At 47.8% G+C, this 20029-nt stretch overlaps 1 protein-coding gene across 2 annotated transcripts in view; it reads right to left on the bottom strand.

Moving 5' to 3' along the window:
* Window positions 1-420: 420 nt before the first annotated feature.
* Window positions 421-20029, bottom strand: part of Pde8a (phosphodiesterase 8A) — a 130587-nt gene continuing 110978 nt past the window's right edge. For both annotated transcript variants that reach the window (XM_006969981.3, XM_076546029.1), the window contains exons 13-22: window positions 19029-19099; window positions 18616-18777; window positions 16100-16148; window positions 15756-15891; window positions 14336-14534; window positions 9506-9723; window positions 7781-7910; window positions 6203-6358; window positions 1968-2097; window positions 421-1542 (exon numbers count right to left, since the gene is read on the bottom strand). In XM_006969981.3, coding sequence (XP_006970043.1) covers window positions 1436-1542; window positions 1968-2097; window positions 6203-6358; window positions 7781-7910; window positions 9506-9723; window positions 14336-14534; window positions 15756-15891; window positions 16100-16148; window positions 18616-18777; window positions 19029-19099 — 1358 coding nt within the window. In that variant the 3' untranslated portion in view covers window positions 421-1435. The remainder of the gene's footprint in view (window positions 1543-1967; window positions 2098-6202; window positions 6359-7780; window positions 7911-9505; window positions 9724-14335; window positions 14535-15755; window positions 15892-16099; window positions 16149-18615; window positions 18778-19028; window positions 19100-20029) is intronic.

Raw genomic sequence — 20029 nt, 5'->3', positions numbered from 1 at the left:
GCTAGCTTGTCTCCTGTGGGTCTTTTCAGATCTATTCATTGAAAAACATGGTGTTTACTTTGTAATTCCTACTGCTGCTTTTAGCTCTTGATCAGTGTTAGACTATGATTCCCACTGCCCTGTTAGCAGCTTGTGTGGTGAAACTGCCCAGATGTCCTACAGCCTCTCAGCCATGGCGGCTGAAGTTGCTGGTGGGGCTCATTTTCTCCCTTGGCACGAGGCGGGAAGATCCGCTGGTTCTTCCGAGGCGGGCCCACAGTTAGTCTTCTTCACGCAGGGTAAAGGCCTGTGCAAACTGAAACCCTGTCCCCAGGACCCCAGGGAGGTGCTCAGTTGCTCGTTTGTTCTATGAAATACATGTCTATTCCTAATTTAGAAAGATTACTATTAGACAATACCAAAGAAATGGCAACAAATGACTTCTTAAAAACAACAGTTTAATTTCATCCAGAAAAAATACAAGTCTAAGATGAAACCAACCCTCTGACATGTCATTAAGTGTCATCTGTGTAGTATTATGCTCATTAAAAACACAAAGAGATATCGCCTTTATACATTTCTAGAATCAAATATCCCATGTTAGTTATAAAATATCGACCACTAAGTAGTCCGGTTTGCTTTGTTTTATAGGGCATATTTTATAGAAACGGTATAAAATAAGGCAGGCTCTTGGAAATTCAATTATAAAATTTTAGGAAAAAAATGGTCACATCCAAGTTTTTCTGACAAGGCACACCTGCAAAACTCCTGGGATCACAGATGCTGCTCAGAACCGGGTCTGCAGATGTGGCCTCTGTTGCACACTAGAATGAGCCTCACCAGCAAAATGCCTTCCCCACTAACACCGACCGCCGACGAGAAGAGTCTAACATTTCTACAGTGTGATAAAATGTATCATTTTATATTTTAGATCTGCATTACGAAAATAAGTCTGTGCACCAAGTCATAAACACTTCGTGAGACTGACTCGTGAATTTGGTTGTGGCATCTGAAGGTGGCTTTGGCTTTGAAGTATTTTTAAATTCATAGAAAATGTCAAACTTCTAATAAAATAAATAAAACATTTAATAGTTGGGATGATCACCCTTAGCTTCTTTATCTCGTTTGCTAGTCGGTTAAAGAGACAAGTCACTCCAGCAGTGTGGTAAAAGGAGCACTCACCTCCCGAGAGGCAGGCAAGCCGCCATGGCCGTTCTGCCGGCTGGAGGAACGAGGAGGGACAGTGCTGTGGCTGCCAGGAGAGCCAGGCTCCCCTCTGCAGGGCCCCCAGGCCCATGGTAACACACAGCGCAGCTCCGGCATCAGATGGTGGCCCCAGAGGGTGACGCCCCACGTCCTTTCACAGCCTCTGCGGATGAGGGGCAGTTCTGCCTAACATCAAGGCCTAAGAACCTGCAGAAGCCGGGAAGGGCGGGGCCCGGACAGGAGGTCCCCACTATTCTGGGGGGGGACGGAGGCTGCACAGCTTCTTTTCATCCAGTCCTTTCCAGTACCTGAAGTTGTTGTCTAGATGCTGCATAAGGTCAGGCAGGCCAATGAAGGCTGGAGAGAGAAACAGGGATGCAGCGTCTTCACACAGCCTTTCTTTATGGGGTTGGGCTTCCTTATTTCCTTCCGGGAGTGGAACTTGGGCCTTCCACTACAAAGCTATGCCCTGGCCCCGCATTTAAAGAAGGACCAAGGGAGTCGGCCGTAATGTAACGCCAAATTCTGGGGCGAGGGGACCGGAGGGAAAGCTGTTCTCAGCCCCCGGACCCACAGGTATCATCAGCTCTGCACACCCCCACCCCTGGAGTGCACAGGGGGCCAGGGACATCCTTGGGGTCCTCTTCTGGGTACCTCTTACGTGACAGGCTCTTTGCCCTCCAGGATGGCTTCCTTCTCTCCAGCCCACCTGGGAAGTCTACGCCCCACATCACTTACCATCTAACTAGCCAGTCCCTCCCTCAGGAAGGGCCAGTTCTTACTGTCCCAGGCGTCAAACATGTCCGTGATGAAGTAGTCAATGAAAGAGATCTGAGACTTGGGGATGCTGCAGGTGTTTCTGTCAAAAACTGGCATCATCACAGGCAAGTCCAGCTGCTTCTCTTCATCAGTCTGCAGAGCAGAACACCCCAGGATCTCAGAATCCCGCCTGCCGGGGAGCAGCCCCACAGGCTGCTTCGAGAGCCCATGTGGCACTAACCAGGCAAAGGAGATCTGCCAGACACCACACCGTTCCCAGAGTGAGGCCATCCCAAACCAGCCCAAGCATCTCTAATAGCTGGAAGTCTCCTGGCTAAGGCCCCTCAGGTCAGAGGCCAGGGTGGATCTGGCACCTGCCTCCGCAGGTCCCGTCACCATCCACCATCTTTCTGCCCACATTGGAACCATAAGAAGTGAGGCAGAAACACGGCCCCGCCCCAGGAAGGGCGCAGTGGCTATTGCTCAGCTATGGCTCTTGTCTTGTTGGGAAGACTATGAATGACAGACCAGCAAGGTGGCAGCATCAATCCTAAAAACCTCCCAGCAGAGAAAAGACAGGACCAAGTGCTGCACCCGTAAATTCTAACAAAAGTTTAGAAAATCAACAGCAATCTTTCTCAAACTCTTCAAAATTAAAAAAAAAAATCCAGAGAACATTTCTAGTTCATCCTAGAAAGCCAACATACCATAATAGACACACACCCTGCAAACAAACCCCGCAGACTAATATTCTTGTGGGTACTGATTAAAGATCCCAAACAAGATATTGGTACAATTAGTATGTCAGAGGAAATCTACATGACAGGATTTCCTGAGGCATGCTGCACTGCACGAAAATCAACTGCTGTGTTAACAGGGTAAAGAAGCAGGGTATGCTGGGGTTAAAGCTTTAGTACTCAGGCAGCTGAGGCAGGAGGATTACTCTGAGTTCAAGGCCATCAGCTTTGGCTACATAGATCTAGTATAGCCTGAGCTACAGAGTAAGATACTGTCAAAAAGAAGAACCAAGGCGGGTCTTGGGATTTGTAGTTCAGAAGGCAGAGTGCTTGCCTGCCTGCATGCGACTCTGGGTTCAATCCCCAGGACCAAACAAACCAAGCATGGTGACTGTAGTCCAGGAGGGTCAGCCTCAGGGAACAGGGAGGTCAACACCAGGCTGGGGTGGCACACATGTGTAGTTTAATCACTCAGAAAGCAGGAGGACTGAGATGAATGCCAGCCTAGGACGTTACCAGTGCCAGGGTAAATCGTGTGTTGTAACTGTCACAATGCAGTCTGCTCCTCTGGCTACCACGGTGGCAGAAACACTTTCTGCAGTCTGCTAGTATCTGCTCCACACTGTCACCAACACTCGATGCTGTCAAGTGTTCTGGCGTGTGGTGTTGTTGTTTTGAGACGGAATCTCATGTACAGCTCAAGTTACCATGGGACTCAGTAAACAGCTGCTGAACTAACCTGCCTCCAACTCCCAAGTGCTGGGATTCCGTGTACAGGACCACACCTCAGAATTTTCCATTTAAACCTTCTGGCCTCAGAATTTTCCATTTAAACCTTTCTACTGGTATGTGCTAGAATTTCATTGTGGCTTTCATTTGAATTTCCCTGATGATGTACGGTCTTTTTGGTTTTTTTTTTCATGCAATTATCAGCAATCCATACTATCTTTTGTGAAATGGCTATTGAAATATTATTTTTAACTGGTGGCTTGCCTTACTATTGTATGTAACCTGGGTACATGCAGTCCTTTGTCAGAAATGACTTGTATTTTTTCTCAACATGTCCTGTTACTCATTTTTTAGCATAATTTTTTAAACTTTAATGAAGTCCAATGTATATTTTCTTTTTTTCCATGGCTGTTTGTTTTCTGTACCTAAAAGTCTTTGTCCATTTCAAAGTCACTGGGGATATTCTGTGGCAGTTTTCTCTAAAAGCATCATGGTTTGGCTTTTTCTAGTCAGGCTGACAGCTTACTGTGAAATGATATGTGTGCTCTCTTTCCAAAACCAGTCGGGAAAATCTTGGGAGAGCCTCTTGTTGTATATATTGTTTGTGTTCTGAGAACTAAAGCTTGCCTGGAGAACAGAGGGCAGAGCCAGCCACTAGTTAACCATAGAGGCCAGGCAGTGGTGGCTCACACCTTTAATCCCAGCACTTGGGAGGAAGAAGCAGGAAGACCAGGAGTTCAAGGCCACCCTGGGCCAAGGGAGATGGAACCAGTCTAAAAGAGAAACAGCTGGGCAGTGGTGGCGCACACCTTTGATCCTAGCACTAGGGAGGTGGAGACAGGATCTCGCCCTCCCCTCCCCAATTTGGTCAGTGATTTCGTAGAGGTAAGAAGTCTCTCTAGTGGCTGCTCTGCTTCTCTGATCTTTCAGCTTTCACCCTCAATATCTGACTCTGGGTTTTTATTGTTAAGACTAATTAGGATCACACATCACCCCATTTCTAATATGTGAACATGGAATGTTCTTTAAGTTTCTAGCAATGGTTTATGAAGTCTGGCCATCTCTCAGTAAATTTATTTCTAAATAATTTTTGCTTTTTATTGCTATTTTAACCAGCACTGTTTTAAGTTTCATTTTTTGGTTGTTAGTATATAAAATACAACTTGACTTTTATATATGGAGCTTATTGTCCCAAATGATCTCACTGATCAAATCTAATTATTTGTGTAATGTTACATGCCTTTGGAATTTTTACACACACACACATTATCTGTGTTTTAAGATGTGTTATCTTCTGTCTTATGTGCTGTGTGCTCCCTTGCATAGTGCAGAGTCTGGAAAGACCAGCAGTGTTGAGCAGTGTGCTAACACCGGGCCCCAGCTTTGTTTCCATTAGTAGGGCAATATCATGTGGCTAGATGCAACATAAACTATGTTTTTAATCCCAGCACGCCAGAGCCAAAGGCCAGCGTGATCTACCTAGCGGATTCTGGACAGCCAGGGCTACATGCACAGAGACCCTGTCTCCAACAAAGTAATTTCCTTCTCTTCCTAGTGTGCTGAGTGTTCCTGGGACGACGGATGCTGAGTCCTGTCATGCCTTTTCTGTAACTAGAGCAATAGCTCTAAGATTTTCTTCTATTACTCCAGGACTACGGTGACTTACTAAATAAGCGACCAGCCTCGCACTTGTGTGAAGAAGCCTAGTGGTGATGCACCGCTCTTTATGCTGTTGGACTCAGCTCCTCCACGTTCAGGGTCTTGAGGAACAGACTGTCCCGGGGAGGCCCGCCTTTGTCGGGGACTGACACTGGGAGGACAGTCTCAAAAGGAGCCGAAGTGCTCCTGCCTCTGTGGCGGGCCACGCACTCCCTCTAGACCCTTTCCCTATCACATCACGTACAGCAGAGACCAGCAATGCAGTGTGAGAACCTCTGCTTCAGACAACTCTGTGTCTCACTACAGAGAAATTCAGAGACTAGAAAAGTCTTAGATAGCTACCCAGCTAGTAACCAATCTTTGTGAGACTTTTCTTTCATCTGGAATAGTCAAGTTTGCAGTGATCACGTCCTTTCTCCTTTAAGAACTTCTCTTAGCGTTTCTTACATTGCAGTTTACTAGCAATGACCTCCCAGTTTCCCTTCCCTGAGAAGGCTTTAATCTGGCCCTGGTCCTTGAAGGCCAGTTCACCAGGTACAGAGTACTGGGTTCACAGTTTTCTTCTAATGGCAGCTTAAATACGATGTTTCAGTGTCTTCTGGCCTCAGATGTAGCCCTGGCTAGCCCAGAACGCTCTAACGTAGACCAGGCCGGCCTGGAACTCACAGAGATCTGCCTACCTCTGCCTCCTAAGAGCATGGATTAAAAGCGTGCGCCACAATTCAGGCCCTTGATATGTGCCAAGCAAAGCTCTGCTACTGATCTCCCCTCGGCCCTGGCCACTCACTGGGCTTCTTTAATCTGTGTGCTTATCTCTGCTCCCAAATCTGCAAACACTTTAGCAATTTATTTTCCTTCTGTCCCAGGAAGATGTGAGGGGCATTGATTTCAGGAAAACCTGCCAACCCGGGGTTCCAAATCCGGCAAAGACGTTCAAAGAATAAGACAAAGTAGCACATTTTCAGATAAAGAAAACAATTTGTTATCAAAAATGCTCTTCAGAGACAGGGTTTCTTTTAGAGTTCTCTTTCCTAGTTTTAAGTCCATAGCCTCATGGTGTTCCCCCATTTGGAGCGCGCGTGCGCGCGTGTGTGCGTGCGTGTGTGTAAAAGGACTTGAGCGTAGGCTCTTACCTGGGAAAAATACTCTTCGGAAATGCGTGCGGCCCACTCGATGCAGTGTTCCAGGCGCCGGCAGGGGTTGGACACGTCCGCACACTTGATCAGCATCCGTTTGATCAGAGTCCGGTTCTCTGGAGTGCTCAGGGCTTCTGGACTTAGGACAGTTTTCTGAACCACGAGTGAAATCAAAGCAATCAAAATGGGCCCTTGGTGTCCAGCTACCTTACCTAGGGTCCTGGGAGCCTGAGAGCTGTAGCGGGGATCTACAAAGTTAAGGCGTCACACAGCAGAGCCCTGCAGTGCTCTGAGCACTGAGCAGCCTTTCATTCTACCAAGAGGAAGCAGGGCCAGTGAGTTCAGCAGCCCCCAGCGGCACTGAGACCGGCCCATCTGCCCCTTTCTTGTCTCTCAGTCTCTCTGGTGGCCTCTGCTTTTCGTATTGGTGAGAACTCAAGGGCTGTTTTTATCTGTTTAAGACAGTTACTAAAAAACAAAATGAGCTCGCTCTTCTCACGATGACAGAGCTCTGTGGCCCCCAGCCCCTCCTCCCCGCAGCCCGGTCCTCACCAGCATTTCCCCAGGGATTCTGAGAATCATGAGCCTTCACTGAACCCAGATCACGTTAAGTGACGATCCCTCATATTGTCTTAGAATCTATGATACACAAAGGGCACAAAGTCCTTTTCTTTTGACCTCTATTCACAGAAAGAATCTGTGGGAACTGTGGGAAGTCTCCTTACATTATAATTTCAAACAAGGGCAGGTTCAAGGTGAGGTGATTCATCCCAGCTGAGCCTGGCGCTTCCTACCTCTACCCTGTTCCCTGCCGTGAGGTCTACCGGTCCCTTTCTACAGAGAGGAAATGCGGGAATCTACACGGGGCAGCTCCTGCCTGGCCAGAGGTCAATGTCACAGCAGAGGGTCCTTCCAGCCCTTCTCGCTCCCATGGGGTACACCCACTGGAGAGTGGTGCTAAGAGCCCCGTAGGAGCCAGGTGTGGCGGCACACACCTTAAATCCCATCATTTGGGAGGCAGAGAGAGGCAGATCTCTGTGAGATTGAGCCCAGCCTGGTCTACCTATTTAATTCTAGGCCAGCCAAGATACATAGTTAAGCCTGGTTTAAAAAAAAAAAAAAAAAAAGAGCCTTCTAGGGCTCCAACTGACCCTAGAATGTTCAAAGGGGGAGGAAACATTTTGAGACAGGGCACAGGAATGGCCAATGTGAAAACTTGTTTACACATCTATTTGCATGTTCTATTGCATGTTATCCTGCCAGATACTTGCATGTTAAATGACTTTTTTAAACCAATGAAAAACAAAATTCCACCCGCTGCCATGGCTCACTCTGTAACCCCAGCACCTGAGGCAGACTAGGAGGATCACTGAGTTCTAGGCCAATCTGGGCTACAGAGTGAAGGCTTGTCTCTAGATAGACAAATCAAATGAAAGAAAGAAAGAAAAATGGAAAACCTTATTTAACATGCCCACCAAAGGCCCTGCTACCACTTGGGACCTGCTAGGTCTGAGTTTGCCATGTCCCTGGCGAGTGTGAACCCCGATGAAGGGCCCCAGGGTAAGTTTCTCTCACCTCACTCCCTTGTGTTTTCAAGGGCTTGGTGATGCTGTTCATAAATTTGTTGACATGTTCAAAGTGTTTCGTCATTTCCGTGGCCAGGACCATGTCGATAATACACTGGCGTAGTGTCCGGTAGTCATTCCTGTTTCCGCCAACGACAGACAGAGACCGCTGCAGGTTACTGATTCAGGCTAGTGGCCTACGCTCTGTGTGTACAACCATCTCTTTCCCAGGATGTACGTCCACTGCAGCTATCAGTCCCGCACCACTGGGACATACACTTGCCTCCATCACCAAACAGAAGTTAGAAATCAGCTGACAGGCAGGATGCTATAGCTGTGTGTCATATCCATAACTGTAGTACCCTGCACGTAGTTCTCAGGCTGAGATAGGTTCTAGCAGGGACGAACAAAGACCTCTCCCTCCTCCTCTCCAGAGACAGTCTCACTGTGTAGTCCAGGATGGCCTCAAACCCATGACTTTCTTGTATCAGCTGTTTAAGGCTGGGATTACAGACCTGTGCCGCTACGCCAAGCAAGACTCTTCTCTTGGTGCCCACAATCTCCACATTCACTAACAATGTGCCTTGCTTGGAGGTACCTGGAGGCCCAGAGAACTGACAGCCCTTCTTCTAACCCAAATTTGCAAGCCATGAGCACGGCTCCTCCCTGGCGTCCGCTTCAGCTGCTCCCTCCAGGCTCTGGCCCTGACTCCCCTCAGTGATGGACTGTTACCCAAGTGTAAGAGGAAATAAACCTTCTCCTCCTCAAGCTGCTTTTGGTCTCGGGTTTTTAATCACAGCACTAGAAACCCTAGGTCTTATGTATTCTCTGTAAATTATGTACTTACGAGTATATGTGAGCAAAACTTATATTAAGCCCACCTCTGAAATTCTAAGACATGGTACAATGGAGTTTTGAGAAATCAGGATTTTTTTTTTTTTTTTTTGGTTTTTCGAGACAGGGTTTCTCTGTGTAGTTTTGGTGCCTGTCCTGGATCTCGCTCTGTAGACCAGGCTGGCCTCAAACTCACAGAGATCTGCCTGCCTCTGCCTCCCAAGTGCTGGGATTAAAGGTGTGTATCACCACTGCCCAGCTTAGGATACTCTTTTAAAAAACCCTATATAAAATTTTCCTTAAAAATCCAAATGAAAATATTTCTCATGACACTTTTTTCCTCTTGTATTGGGCACCGGCCTAGACACAAAGAGTGAACTATGAAAACAAACCCGTTACACTGCAGTGTGGGGTCTAACCTGAACTGGATGAGGTGGCCCAGGCAGCCTCTAATCCTAGCACTGGTAGGACTGAGGCAGGAGGACTTCAAGTTCAAGGCTACCCCAGCCCACGTAGTGAGACCCCGTCTCCAAACGTCTAACTGGACGTTAAACACCTGGTTTTGGTTGGCTGGAAACAGAGCCCAAAGCCATGTACATGCTAGGCGGGTGCGGACCGCCGAGACACGCCACTGCTTCCCATCTGGTTCTACAAACAAAACGGGACAAGTGCTCACGAACTAGTGACTGAGCAATCACGACTTTGACTTAGCATGAGGACCAGGGAAAGTGCTCCTCGGGGGACACCCACCAAAAGTGTGCTGTGCACACAAGGCGGAGAGGAGTGTGCCAGGCAGCAAGACCCTGCCTGCCTCAAACTACACTTGTTTCAGCACGGATGTTGGGGGCAGCGGCTCCCCCTGCAGTCACGTGACCCACATCTCCGCACCGTCCGTCCTCACCTCTCCATGTTTTTGAAGATGTTGCACTTGTCATTTTCCAGGGTCAGCTGGAAGGCCAGCGCGGCGTGGTGGCTCTCCAGCACCGCTGTGTCATTGTAGAGCACGGCCAGCTCGTTCCCCGAGTTGCAGAGGAACGAGCTGGTCCTCCCAGGGTGGTCCACGTCGTGAATGGCGGCGGCGATGAGGGCGGCAACCTCGTCTATCCGATCTAAAGTTTCCTGAAAACAAGAACGCCTTTGCAAACCAGTGGGCCTTCAACAGAGGCTTCTCTGTGCGCGCACGCACGCACGCACGCACGCACGCACACACGTGATCTGCAGGCCCACGCAGGGCAAGGGCACGCTGCCAGTCTCTCTTCAGACCACTGCAATACAAGTCCAGAGCCTGGGATTTTTGACCTAGCAATATTATGTAAATCAAAATAAAAAATAACTTGACAAATGATCGCTACTTACATTACCTGGGAGCTAACCTACTTTTCCACTCCTTTTTGGTGCTATCTTTTTTAACTGACATAGGGTCTTGTGAATTTGGTAAAATGATCTGGAATATCTCCACCTCTTCCAGGGCTCTAAAAAGTTTATGTAGTTCAAAATAATTTTATTTATTAATTTAGAGACAGTGTCTCTCCATGTAACTAAGGCTACCCTTGAACCCTTGGTCTAACCTTAGCTTCCTGAGGCTGGGATTACAAGTATGTATCACTAGCCCAGCTAGTTTTCTTTTACTTTTATCAATTTATATCATTAAAAAAAAAAAGGAAACCATCAGCTTTTACATTTTTGAGTTAATATAGATGTGTGAGGTACTTTTTTCTAGCATTTATTTTTCAAATTTATGTATTTTTGTTTTCCTTATTTCCCAGTTTTGATACTAGATTGTCTTAATTCCAAAAGCCGTTGTGGAATATTATTGGTTCCCCATTCCCTCACAATGTAGCCAGGGCTAGCCTTGAACATCTGGTGGTTCTTCTCAACTACTGGGATTACAGGAATATACCACCATGCCCAGCTGTAGTGTGTGTGTGTGCACGCACGCGCGCGTACACACTTGCATAGATGCACATACACGTGACTGAGAATGAACACATGAATGTGCACATGCATGTGAAGGCCAGAGGTTATTTACCAGAGCTGGAGAGATGGCTCAGTGGTTAGAAACACTTACTGTTCTTCCAGAGGACCGGGGTTCAGTCCCCAGCACCCACATGGCAGCTCACAACTGTCTGAAACTCCAGTTCCAGGGGATCTGACACCCTCACACAGACATGCATGCAGGAAAAACACCACTGCACATAAAATAAACAAATCTTTAAAAAAAAGGGGGGGGGTAGAGTGCTTGCCTAGCAAGCACAAGGCCCTGGGTTCAAGGGATGGGGGGAGCTATTTACCTGTTTTTTCGGGACCTGGGGCTAGGTGGCTAGGCTGGCTGGCACTTAGTGAGCCCCAGGAATCTGCCTGGACCTGCCTCCCAGTGCAGACCACACCGCCACGCCCAGCTTTTCATGTGGGTGCCACGTGCCTTCCTGGCTAAGCTATCTCCCTAGCCCAAATCATTCTATAGGTTTTGATAGACAGGTTTTTCATTTTACTTCAAAATTTACTCAAGCATTATTGCCCAAATGTGAGCTGAACAAGATGACCAATGAACAGAATAAACTGAACGGGGAAAAGCTCATGAGGCCTCAACCCTACATGAAGAACTAAGGGCGAGGGGGAGGAGAGAGAAGGGACCTGTGGTTGGCTATGTAAAATGAATAAAAAATTCCTTAATTAAAAAAAGAGAAATTACAGATATAGGAATTACCCTGGATAATAGCAAATGTATCTTCGAAGACAGATTTTTTAGACGAAGGAGCATAAAGGAGTTGGTAATGTACAAAATGTTTTTAAAACTGTAAAGCAATGTATATATGGTCCTGATTAAATTTAACTCACTCTAGGGGGGAAAAAGAACTAAAGCAACAGAGGAAAGCTGGGAATGAGAGAAATGGTCTGCCCCAGGGAAGAGCACACTTATCAGTTGTTCAATGCCCAATGGTCAGCACTGAAAACATATATACAAGTAACTTGTATATGGACTCAACAGGTTATATTTAGAAATATATATGTTTATATACACATATGCATGCATAAAAATGATGGGAAAAGAGGCCATGAATTTCAAGGAGAGCAAGGAGGAGTATAAGAGAAGGGAGAAATGTTGTAATTGTGATCTCAAAAAAAAAAAAAAAAGCTGGAGCTGGGCATGGTGGTGCATTTGAGAGGCAGAGGCAGGTAAATCTGAGTTCCAGACCAGCCTGATCTATGTAATGAGAATGTGTCTTTAAAAAAAATTTATATGTGTGTGTGTGTGTGTGTGTGTGTGTGTGTGTGTGTGTGTGTGTGTAAAATAAATAAATAAATATAAAATTGGGCTGGAGAGATGCCTCAGAGGTTGAGAACACTGACTGCTCTTCCAGAGGATCCGGGTTAATTCCCAACACCCTCATGGCAGCTCACAACTGTCTTAACAAGATCTGACTTCTCGGCCGGGCGTTGGTGGCGCACGCCTTTAATCCCAGCACTCGGGAGGCAGAGCCAGGCGGATCTCTGTGAGTTCGAGGCCAGCCTGGGCTACCAAGTGAGCTCCAGGAAAGGCGCAAAGCTACACAGAGAAACCCTGTTTCGAAAAACCAAAAAAAAAAAAAAAAAAAAAAAAAAAAAAAAAAAAAAAAAAAAAAAAAAAAAAGATCTGACTTCTCACACAGACAGACAGACATGCAGTCAAAACACCAATGCACATAACATAAAAAAAATAATTAAGAAAAGGAAAAAATTTCAAAGCATCTGTCGTTTTGGTTTTATTTCTCCGTGGATCTGAGTTTTCTCAGCTGTTCTGCATATGGAATGATTGACAGCCACTAACTGTTAATCTAGCTCTGTTGTGACTCAGCATCCAGAGCTGTAAACCGACCTTCAAAACAGTGTGCCTAGTGTAAGACATGCAGGGCAGGGCTGGAGAGACGGCTCAGCAGTTAAGAGCACTGACTGAGTTCAATTCCCAGCACTACACGGCAGCTCACAACCATCTATAATGAGAAATGATGCCCTCTTCTGGCATGCAGGCATACATGTAGACAGAGCATTCATAAAATAAATAAATGCATTTTAAAAAAAGATATTGAAGGGCAGGCAAGACAGCTCAGTACTTAAAAGAGCTTGCCATCAGGTCCGACCACCTGAGCTGATCCCAGAGAGCCAGTGGTGGGGAGAGTGAACTTTCCCAATGTGTCCTCTCACTTCCATGTGCATGCTATGGTGGGCATGCATGTTCTCAGGTGTGCATGTGCATGCTATGGTGGGCATGCATGTTCTCAGGTGTGCATGTGCATGCTTTGGTGGGCATGCATGTTCTCAGGTGTGCATGTGCATGTGCATGCTATGGTGGGCATGCATGTTCTCAGGTGTGCACGTGCACGCACACTTTAAAAAAGAAGATCATGGGCTGGGGATTTAGCTCAGTGGTAAAGCGATTGCCTAGCAAGCGCAAGGCCCTGGGTTCAGTCCTCATCTGGGGGTTGGGGGATCATATTTGGAAGTATTCTACAAACATGTGAAAATAAGGTATATATCTAATAAACTTGTTTTATAAATTAATTTCATTTAAAATTCTGTAATTTTTCACTTTAGCTAGGAACACTCTATGGTGTGAATTTAATAAATACTTTGACTATCATTATAAGCAAGGTCTGGCTTTGTGTGTACCAGCAACCCCAGCAATTTGGAAGCTAAAGGCAGGAGGATAAGGTATTCAAGACAACACAATGAATTCAGGCCAGCCTCAGCTACACAAGACCCTGTCTTAGAACCATATACATTGTTCTCAGCTAGCTCTGAATATATTTGTTCAAAAGCAACAGACCCAAGCAGAGATTGCTCTTTAGAGGCTAAGACACTTTAGCCCAGACTCTCCCTGGCCACCTGTCTCTGAGGAAACAGTCCGTTCTCTGGATTCTTACCCCACCTATGGACTTGGTCTCGAGCTCTCAAATATAAGAATGGGGCTAGAGGTTAGCTCTCTCTCACAGCACGCAGCCCAGGGTTGCTGAACAGTTGGCCTGTACGTCTGAGGCACAGGGGGTGGGGTGGGGTGGGGGTAGGGAGGGGAGGTAATGAAGGGCGAATTCATCACAGGGGTGTGTTTCTGAGGGAGAAGGAAGCTGCTCATGGTGGTCACAGTCAGACGTGCTGCCTTGGAAAGAACGAGATGGGAACATTGGGAGTGAGCGGGGCCTCCCTCACTGGGTGGGAAAATGAGAAGGAGCACAGTCTACCCGGATCTGATGGTCAGACGGGAGAGCTGAGGAATGGACGGGAGTGGGCCCGGGCTCGTGGCACAGGCGAACATCCTAAGGAGGCTCACTGTGCCCACCGTGAACCCCCTCTCCCCCAAAGGACAGGCCTGGCCTGGCTCTGTTGGCTTTCTCCTCGGGAACTGCAGCTGCTTCTTCTTCTTCTTCTTTTTTTTTTTCCCCCAATGTTTTTTCAAGATAGGGTTTCTCTGTGTAGCTTTGGAGCCTGTCCTGGAACTCACTTGGTAGCCCAGGCTGGCCTTGAACTCACGGAGATCCGCCTGCCTCTGCCTCCCGAGTGCTGGGATTACAGTGGTGCGCCACCACGCCCGGTGCATGCAGCCTACAGATGAATCTACCAACCGGCTTCCTGTGTGACGGAGCCGACACAGGTGAGGACCCAGCATTTCTGTTACCACAGGGTGAGAACAACAGGAGCAGGCGTGCTGGACTCTCCCTACGCTGCTGGTAAAGGCGGAACACGAACGTTAGCTTACCTTTATTTTGTTTCTGGAAAGGAAGTAGGCAGTGGCATGGAGCACATCCGCAGAATGTGTGGAATTGTGGTAGGGGTTAGAAGAATGATAATTGGCTTCAATAATTTGAAACCACGATCTCAGCGTTGCCTCGGAGCATTGTAAGAATTCACAGATTCCAAAACGAGCAAATGTTTTGAGACCTAGATAAATCAAAGGCCTACAAAGAAAAATGTCCACAGTATAAAACAGAGCAGAGCAGCAGTGCCCTGAGCATGGGAGAGACAGACTCAGGACCAACAAGCGGATCCCAGCCAACTGCAGAGCACCCGGGGCAGCCAGTCGGCACTGCACGGCACGTTCGGTGTGGGAGGGGGCAGCGTGACAGTTTCTGCGGGCATCCTCACTTGCTGGGGTGAAGTTTTCCACCGTGCTTGCATCAGTGGAATCCTCAGAACCTTCTCTTTCCCAGACTCAACATGCTGCCTGTAACCCTGTTCTCACATGTTACTACTCATGCCCTGTCTAGAGAAAGATAACCACTGGACCTGGAAACTGGACCCAGACAAGGTCATGTGACTGATGGCCTCAAGAATCTGGAGGGAGGAGCTATAGTCTAACGGAGTTTACCCGGAGAGGTTGACCAGCTACCCGAAAGTAAGGCCCTTCCTTAGATGGCACTTCGATTTACTGGCTTGGCTTGGAAGGTTAAGAAATCTGTCCCACAGAAGCCATCTCAGAGGTCATTACAAGACTCAACCTGGCCATCCTTAATACAGTTTTCATAGTTGTGATGGTTCTGGTGTGTAAACTAGGAGCTCCGAGGCTCACTTGTCACGGGGATCCGCCTGTCCACTCCGCCTGGCTGTGTGAAGTGGGAGTCTCCGTATAGGCAGATCACCCAGTGGGATGAGACCTGTCAGTCATCCCACAGCTCAGCAGATCCATCTCTCCCCAAACCAGACCACACCCTGGCTGGCACTGGCTGTGGATGTCCAGTCCTGTGTGCCAAGACCCCTGTGGTTGACAGCTTTTACTCGGTAAAACCCAGCCTCCTACTCTGCAACCAAAAGCCATGAATGTAACTAGGGTGGGGTGTCCACGTGTGGGCCACCAGCATGGCAATCAGGAGCTGAGTTCGTTAGTTTCATCAACCCTCTCCATGCACAACCTTCCATAGGCCGAAGCACACTTCCCTCTCTTCCTTCTCCTAACTCTTAGAGTGGGTTCTGTCGTACCTCGTGGCTTTCCTCGCACCATAAACAAGCTGCACAAAACTAACAATCACAGCTAGGCAAGCTGCCTGTGGCCCAAGGACTCAGGGCAACCTGAAGTCCCACTATTTCCTCAGCCTCCGTCCTCACCCGAGGAACAGTTCCACGCACACCAGCGCTGCTCCGGGGGCTCCCTGTCCAGGCCCCGGGAAACCTGCTCAACGCACCTTTTTTGAGTAGCTGCTTCCAGCTCAAAGATGTCAAAGTCCCACTGTTCTTCATTTTCTATGGCCATGGCAATCCGTGGTGGGATGTCATTTAGGGAGATGGGGGTGGGAATACTGCTGGAAGATGGCTGAAGGTCTGCAAGGCGATATAATTTGGAAAACAACATTAGTAGGTTCATGGCATCTGATGCTCAGGGTGAGGACAGTGCTACATTGGAAATGGCGGCGTTGCTGCTGAGGCTTTAGGACACACCCAGAACTTACTGATGAGAACAACCGGTCCCATCATTTAACCTGGATTGCAGTGTTACAGTGACCTAAGAGGTTAAAAACAGAGAACTTACTTTTGGTTGCAAGAACATACTCATTTCCTGAAAACCTTCGTAAGCCATCCTGGTGAAAATCAAGGAAACAAGAGAAAGAATGGTTATAGCTCTTCTTTCCACCTTAGAAAAGCTAGGTGGTCAGCCCCACGGGATAATCCAGCCCACTACAAAGCTGCCCACTCCAGCAGGCTGAACACTGTGACCAGCCCCAAATTCAATCACTTCCTGGGTGCTGGGCTCTTCTCCTGGAACCTAGGCTCAGGCAGGGTTGATACCAATGAGGTGACCGGCTTGCCTGCCCAGACCAACTAATGCTCTAGAGACAGTCTCCTCCCCCTCTCCAAACTCTGCATCTCTAGAGACAGTCTCCTTCCCCTCTCCAAACTCTGCATCTCTAGTGACAGTCTCCCCCCCCTTTCCAAACTCTGCATCTCTAGTGACAGTCTCCCCCCCCTTTCCAAACTCTGCATCTCTAGAGACAGTCTCCTTCCCCTTTCCAAACTCTGCATCTCTAGAGACAGTCTCCTTCTGCCCTCTCCAAACTCTGCATCTCTAGTGACAGTCTCCCCCCCCTTTCCAAACTCTGCATCTCTAGAGACAGTCTCCTTCTGCCCTCTCCAAACTCTGCATCTCTAGTGACAGTCTCCCCCCCCTTTCCAAACTCTGCATCTCTAGAGACAGTCTCCTCCCCCTTTCCAAACTCTGCATCTCTAGTGACAGTCTCCTCCCCCTTTCCAAACTCTGCATCTCTAGTGACAGTCTCCCCCCACTTTCCAAACTCTGCATCTCTAGAGACAGTCTCCTCCCCCTTTCCAAACTCTGCATCTCTAGTGACAGTCTCCTTCTGCCCTCTCCAAACTCTGCATCTCTAGAACGTTTCTTTCTGACCTTTTTTGGGGGGTGGGTTGGGGAACATTTAGAGATGGAGTCTTTCTGTGTAACAGTCCTGGCTGTCCTAGAACTCGCTCTGTAGACCAGGGTGGCCTCAAACCCACAGAGTTCCACCTCTGCCTCTGCTGGGATCAAAGGCCTGTGCCACTACCACCCTGGCCTTTGGCACCTTCTAGGTGGTTCCTCCCCTTGTTTGCTGAGCACCAGCCAATCGTTCAGCATCCTCTGTGCTCCAACACCACAATCTCTGTCTCCACTCCCACCCCACCCACCCTCCACATGCTCACCTGACCTACAGACCACAGTTAGAGGTTACCACTGGGAATCACCCCACCTTCTAGAATTTACTGTCCAAACTTACTTTTTTGAAATCTAGTGACTTCAGATATCAGGAACTGGGAGGGAGTAAGTTTTGTTTCTAACTAAGGCAGCTGGCAGAACACCGGTATAGTGTAGTTTGTCTTCCTTGTGCAAGCTCTGCTCCGATTGGGCTGCAGTGTTGGTGTCCAGGGCTCCTCAAGAGTCTGAGAGACACACCCCTAAGGCCTTCTTTCCTACAAAGTTATCCAAAGGCTGGTGGGATGCTTTGGAGGTAAAACCGTGCCCTGCACCCTGGCACTTTTTAAACATATAAGCAGGAGAGAGTTCTGTTTTGCAATTTGTCATGTAGCTTTCGGTTTAAGGTGTGAGGTTCTGTCTGGTTTGTTGTTTTCTTTTTGGGGCTGGGGATGGAACTCAAGCATTCTACCACCATGTGACACTCCTACCACGACTATGAAACTTGAATGGCTGTTCTTTTTCTCAGCTTTTAAAATCTTTAAGATAAGCTGGGTGTTGTTGTGGGACAATCTTTTTGTACACTGTGAAGATGTGTCTTTGCCAAGGCGTCTTCTGATTGGTTTAATAAAGAGCTGAATGGCCAATAGCTAGGCAGGAGAGAATAGGCAGGACTTCCGGGGAGAGAGAGAACTCAGGATGAATCTAGGCGTGCTGGAGAAGCCAGAGAAACACGGAGGGAGTCGGAGGTACAAATGGAGGATAGGAAACAGCCATGTGGCAGAAAATAGATTAATAGAAATGGGTTAAGTTGAGGGCTGGTTGAGAACAAGCTTAAGCTAAGGCCAAGCTTTCATAATTAATAATAAGTCTCCATGTCATTATTTGGGGGCTGGTGGTCCCAAAAGAAAGTCCAACAATACCCTTAATCTCAACACTCGAGAAGCGGAAACAGGCAGCTTTCCATGAGTTCAAGGACAGCCTGGTCTACCTAGCAAATTCCAGGCCAGCAAGGACTATATTGTGAGACTTTGCCTCAAAATAAAACAAAACCATAATAAACAAACAAACCAAAAAAACCCTTTAATACAACTGAAAATGTCTTCTTTAAATAAACGACTTGTAAAACCCTAAGTGACACTGGAAAACAGATCAATATCATCTCTCTTCTGCTCCAAGCTGAGGGTTCCCTGGGAGGTAAGCAGCAGGCACCTCTTAGTCCAAGCATAGCTGAAGAGAAACCATGAAGGAGTCATGGCCTCTACTGTGCCCTACCCAGATGCCCTGCTTGACTTCAGAGCCCGTCCAGATAAGCTCCGAGAAAGCAAACAGGAACAGACAGCAGGGGCCCGGGCAAATCAACTCACAGATAGTAAGCCCCCAACGAGGTCGGCGGCGTGAGGGTCATCCTCAGCATTAAACTGTGGTGAATATAACTCAGTGGTTCTCAGAATCTCCAGCACACGGTTCAAGGCTTCTGTCACAGGCATAGGGCTGTTTTCCTGGGCAGTGTTGATAATGTTGATTATCTACAGCATGGGAAGAAAGACGTGAGTTTGTAACCCTCCAGACACCAGGGGGCAGTCGAGAGTCAAGCTGCTAACAGTCGCCAATATGCCACTGAGTCAGTGTGAGTTACAGTGTCTCTAGCCCATCCTTCTTCAGAGGAGACAACATCACACAGCTGAGGAGCACCCTTCTTTCCCGCAGGTCCCCGCTCTTGGCCAGGGAAGCAATTCACTGGGAACATCAGGGGCTTGCACACTCAGCGGAGACCAACCTTGGTGATGGGTGCTTCGATCATCATAGAGTGTATCCGGGCCAGAGAGGAGTGTCTTCTCTGATTGGTAACTGTGGAGAAAAGGGTGAGCAATCAGGTGTGCCGACCTTGGACATCTGTCTAGACACCGAGGGCTCTGTGCCCTCCCTTCCTGGGCATCAGAGTGCTCAGTGGCACACAAAAGGCTCTGGTGTGTCTGCACACTGACTGAGCTTTCCTCCTTTCCTCACAAGACAAACCTGGGCTCTGCATTACCAGCTCCGCTTCCTTCAGTTCTAGGTGCTAGGATGTACACACGACCCCATGGCCTGAACGTCTGATGTCATAGGTCACAGAGAAGACAGAGGGAACAATTTAGCAAGTCCCAGCCAAACAACCTTTTCTTGTGTCTACAACAATAAGGCTTTAGTTACACCTCTTGCTGCTCTCCAGGGGCTGGGATGTTCTGGAAGACAGCTCCATACCCCCAATGTTCCATATTAGGTGGGAGCAATGGCTTGGGCTTTACCACTTAGCATTTAAATTAATTAAATCAATTTCTGGTTCAGATCTCCAAGGTTCTCTCTAGTGCTATCTTCTAGTGTGTTTAATCTGGGCTAACAACCTTACAACTAGGTTTTGTTGTTCGTGTCCAGACATGGCTCTTCCGGGATAAGGGAAGTCTGGACAAGGCACAGGCAGGAAAGAGTGTGTCCCGAGTCCTGTGTCTCTGTGAACACCCACCGTTAGGATTACCAAAGGCCAGAAAGGGTGAGAGATTGTCCAGCAAGATGATGCCTCAGCCTCAACTCACTAGCTAAGGAACTAAGGCCTGAGGAGAGCGACTGTCTAGGGTTAACCAGGCCAGGAAGCCTCAAACGTCCTCAGTCCAGGGAACCAACGAAACTCAAATCTAATTTTAGTGATTAGCACATGGCTGCCAACTTTACACTTTATACAATAAAGTCACTAAACAAAATCCCCACCATCTCATCACAGTTAGAAAAGGAGTTGCTCTTATT

The sequence above is a fragment of the Peromyscus maniculatus genome, chromosome 1, assembly GCF_049852395.1.
Source record: "Peromyscus maniculatus bairdii isolate BWxNUB_F1_BW_parent chromosome 1, HU_Pman_BW_mat_3.1, whole genome shotgun sequence".
NCBI classification, from domain to species: Eukaryota; Metazoa; Chordata; class Mammalia; order Rodentia; family Cricetidae; genus Peromyscus; species Peromyscus maniculatus.
Note: the sequence above shows the minus strand (reverse complement) of the source record. Positions and strands in the feature narration are given on the sequence as shown.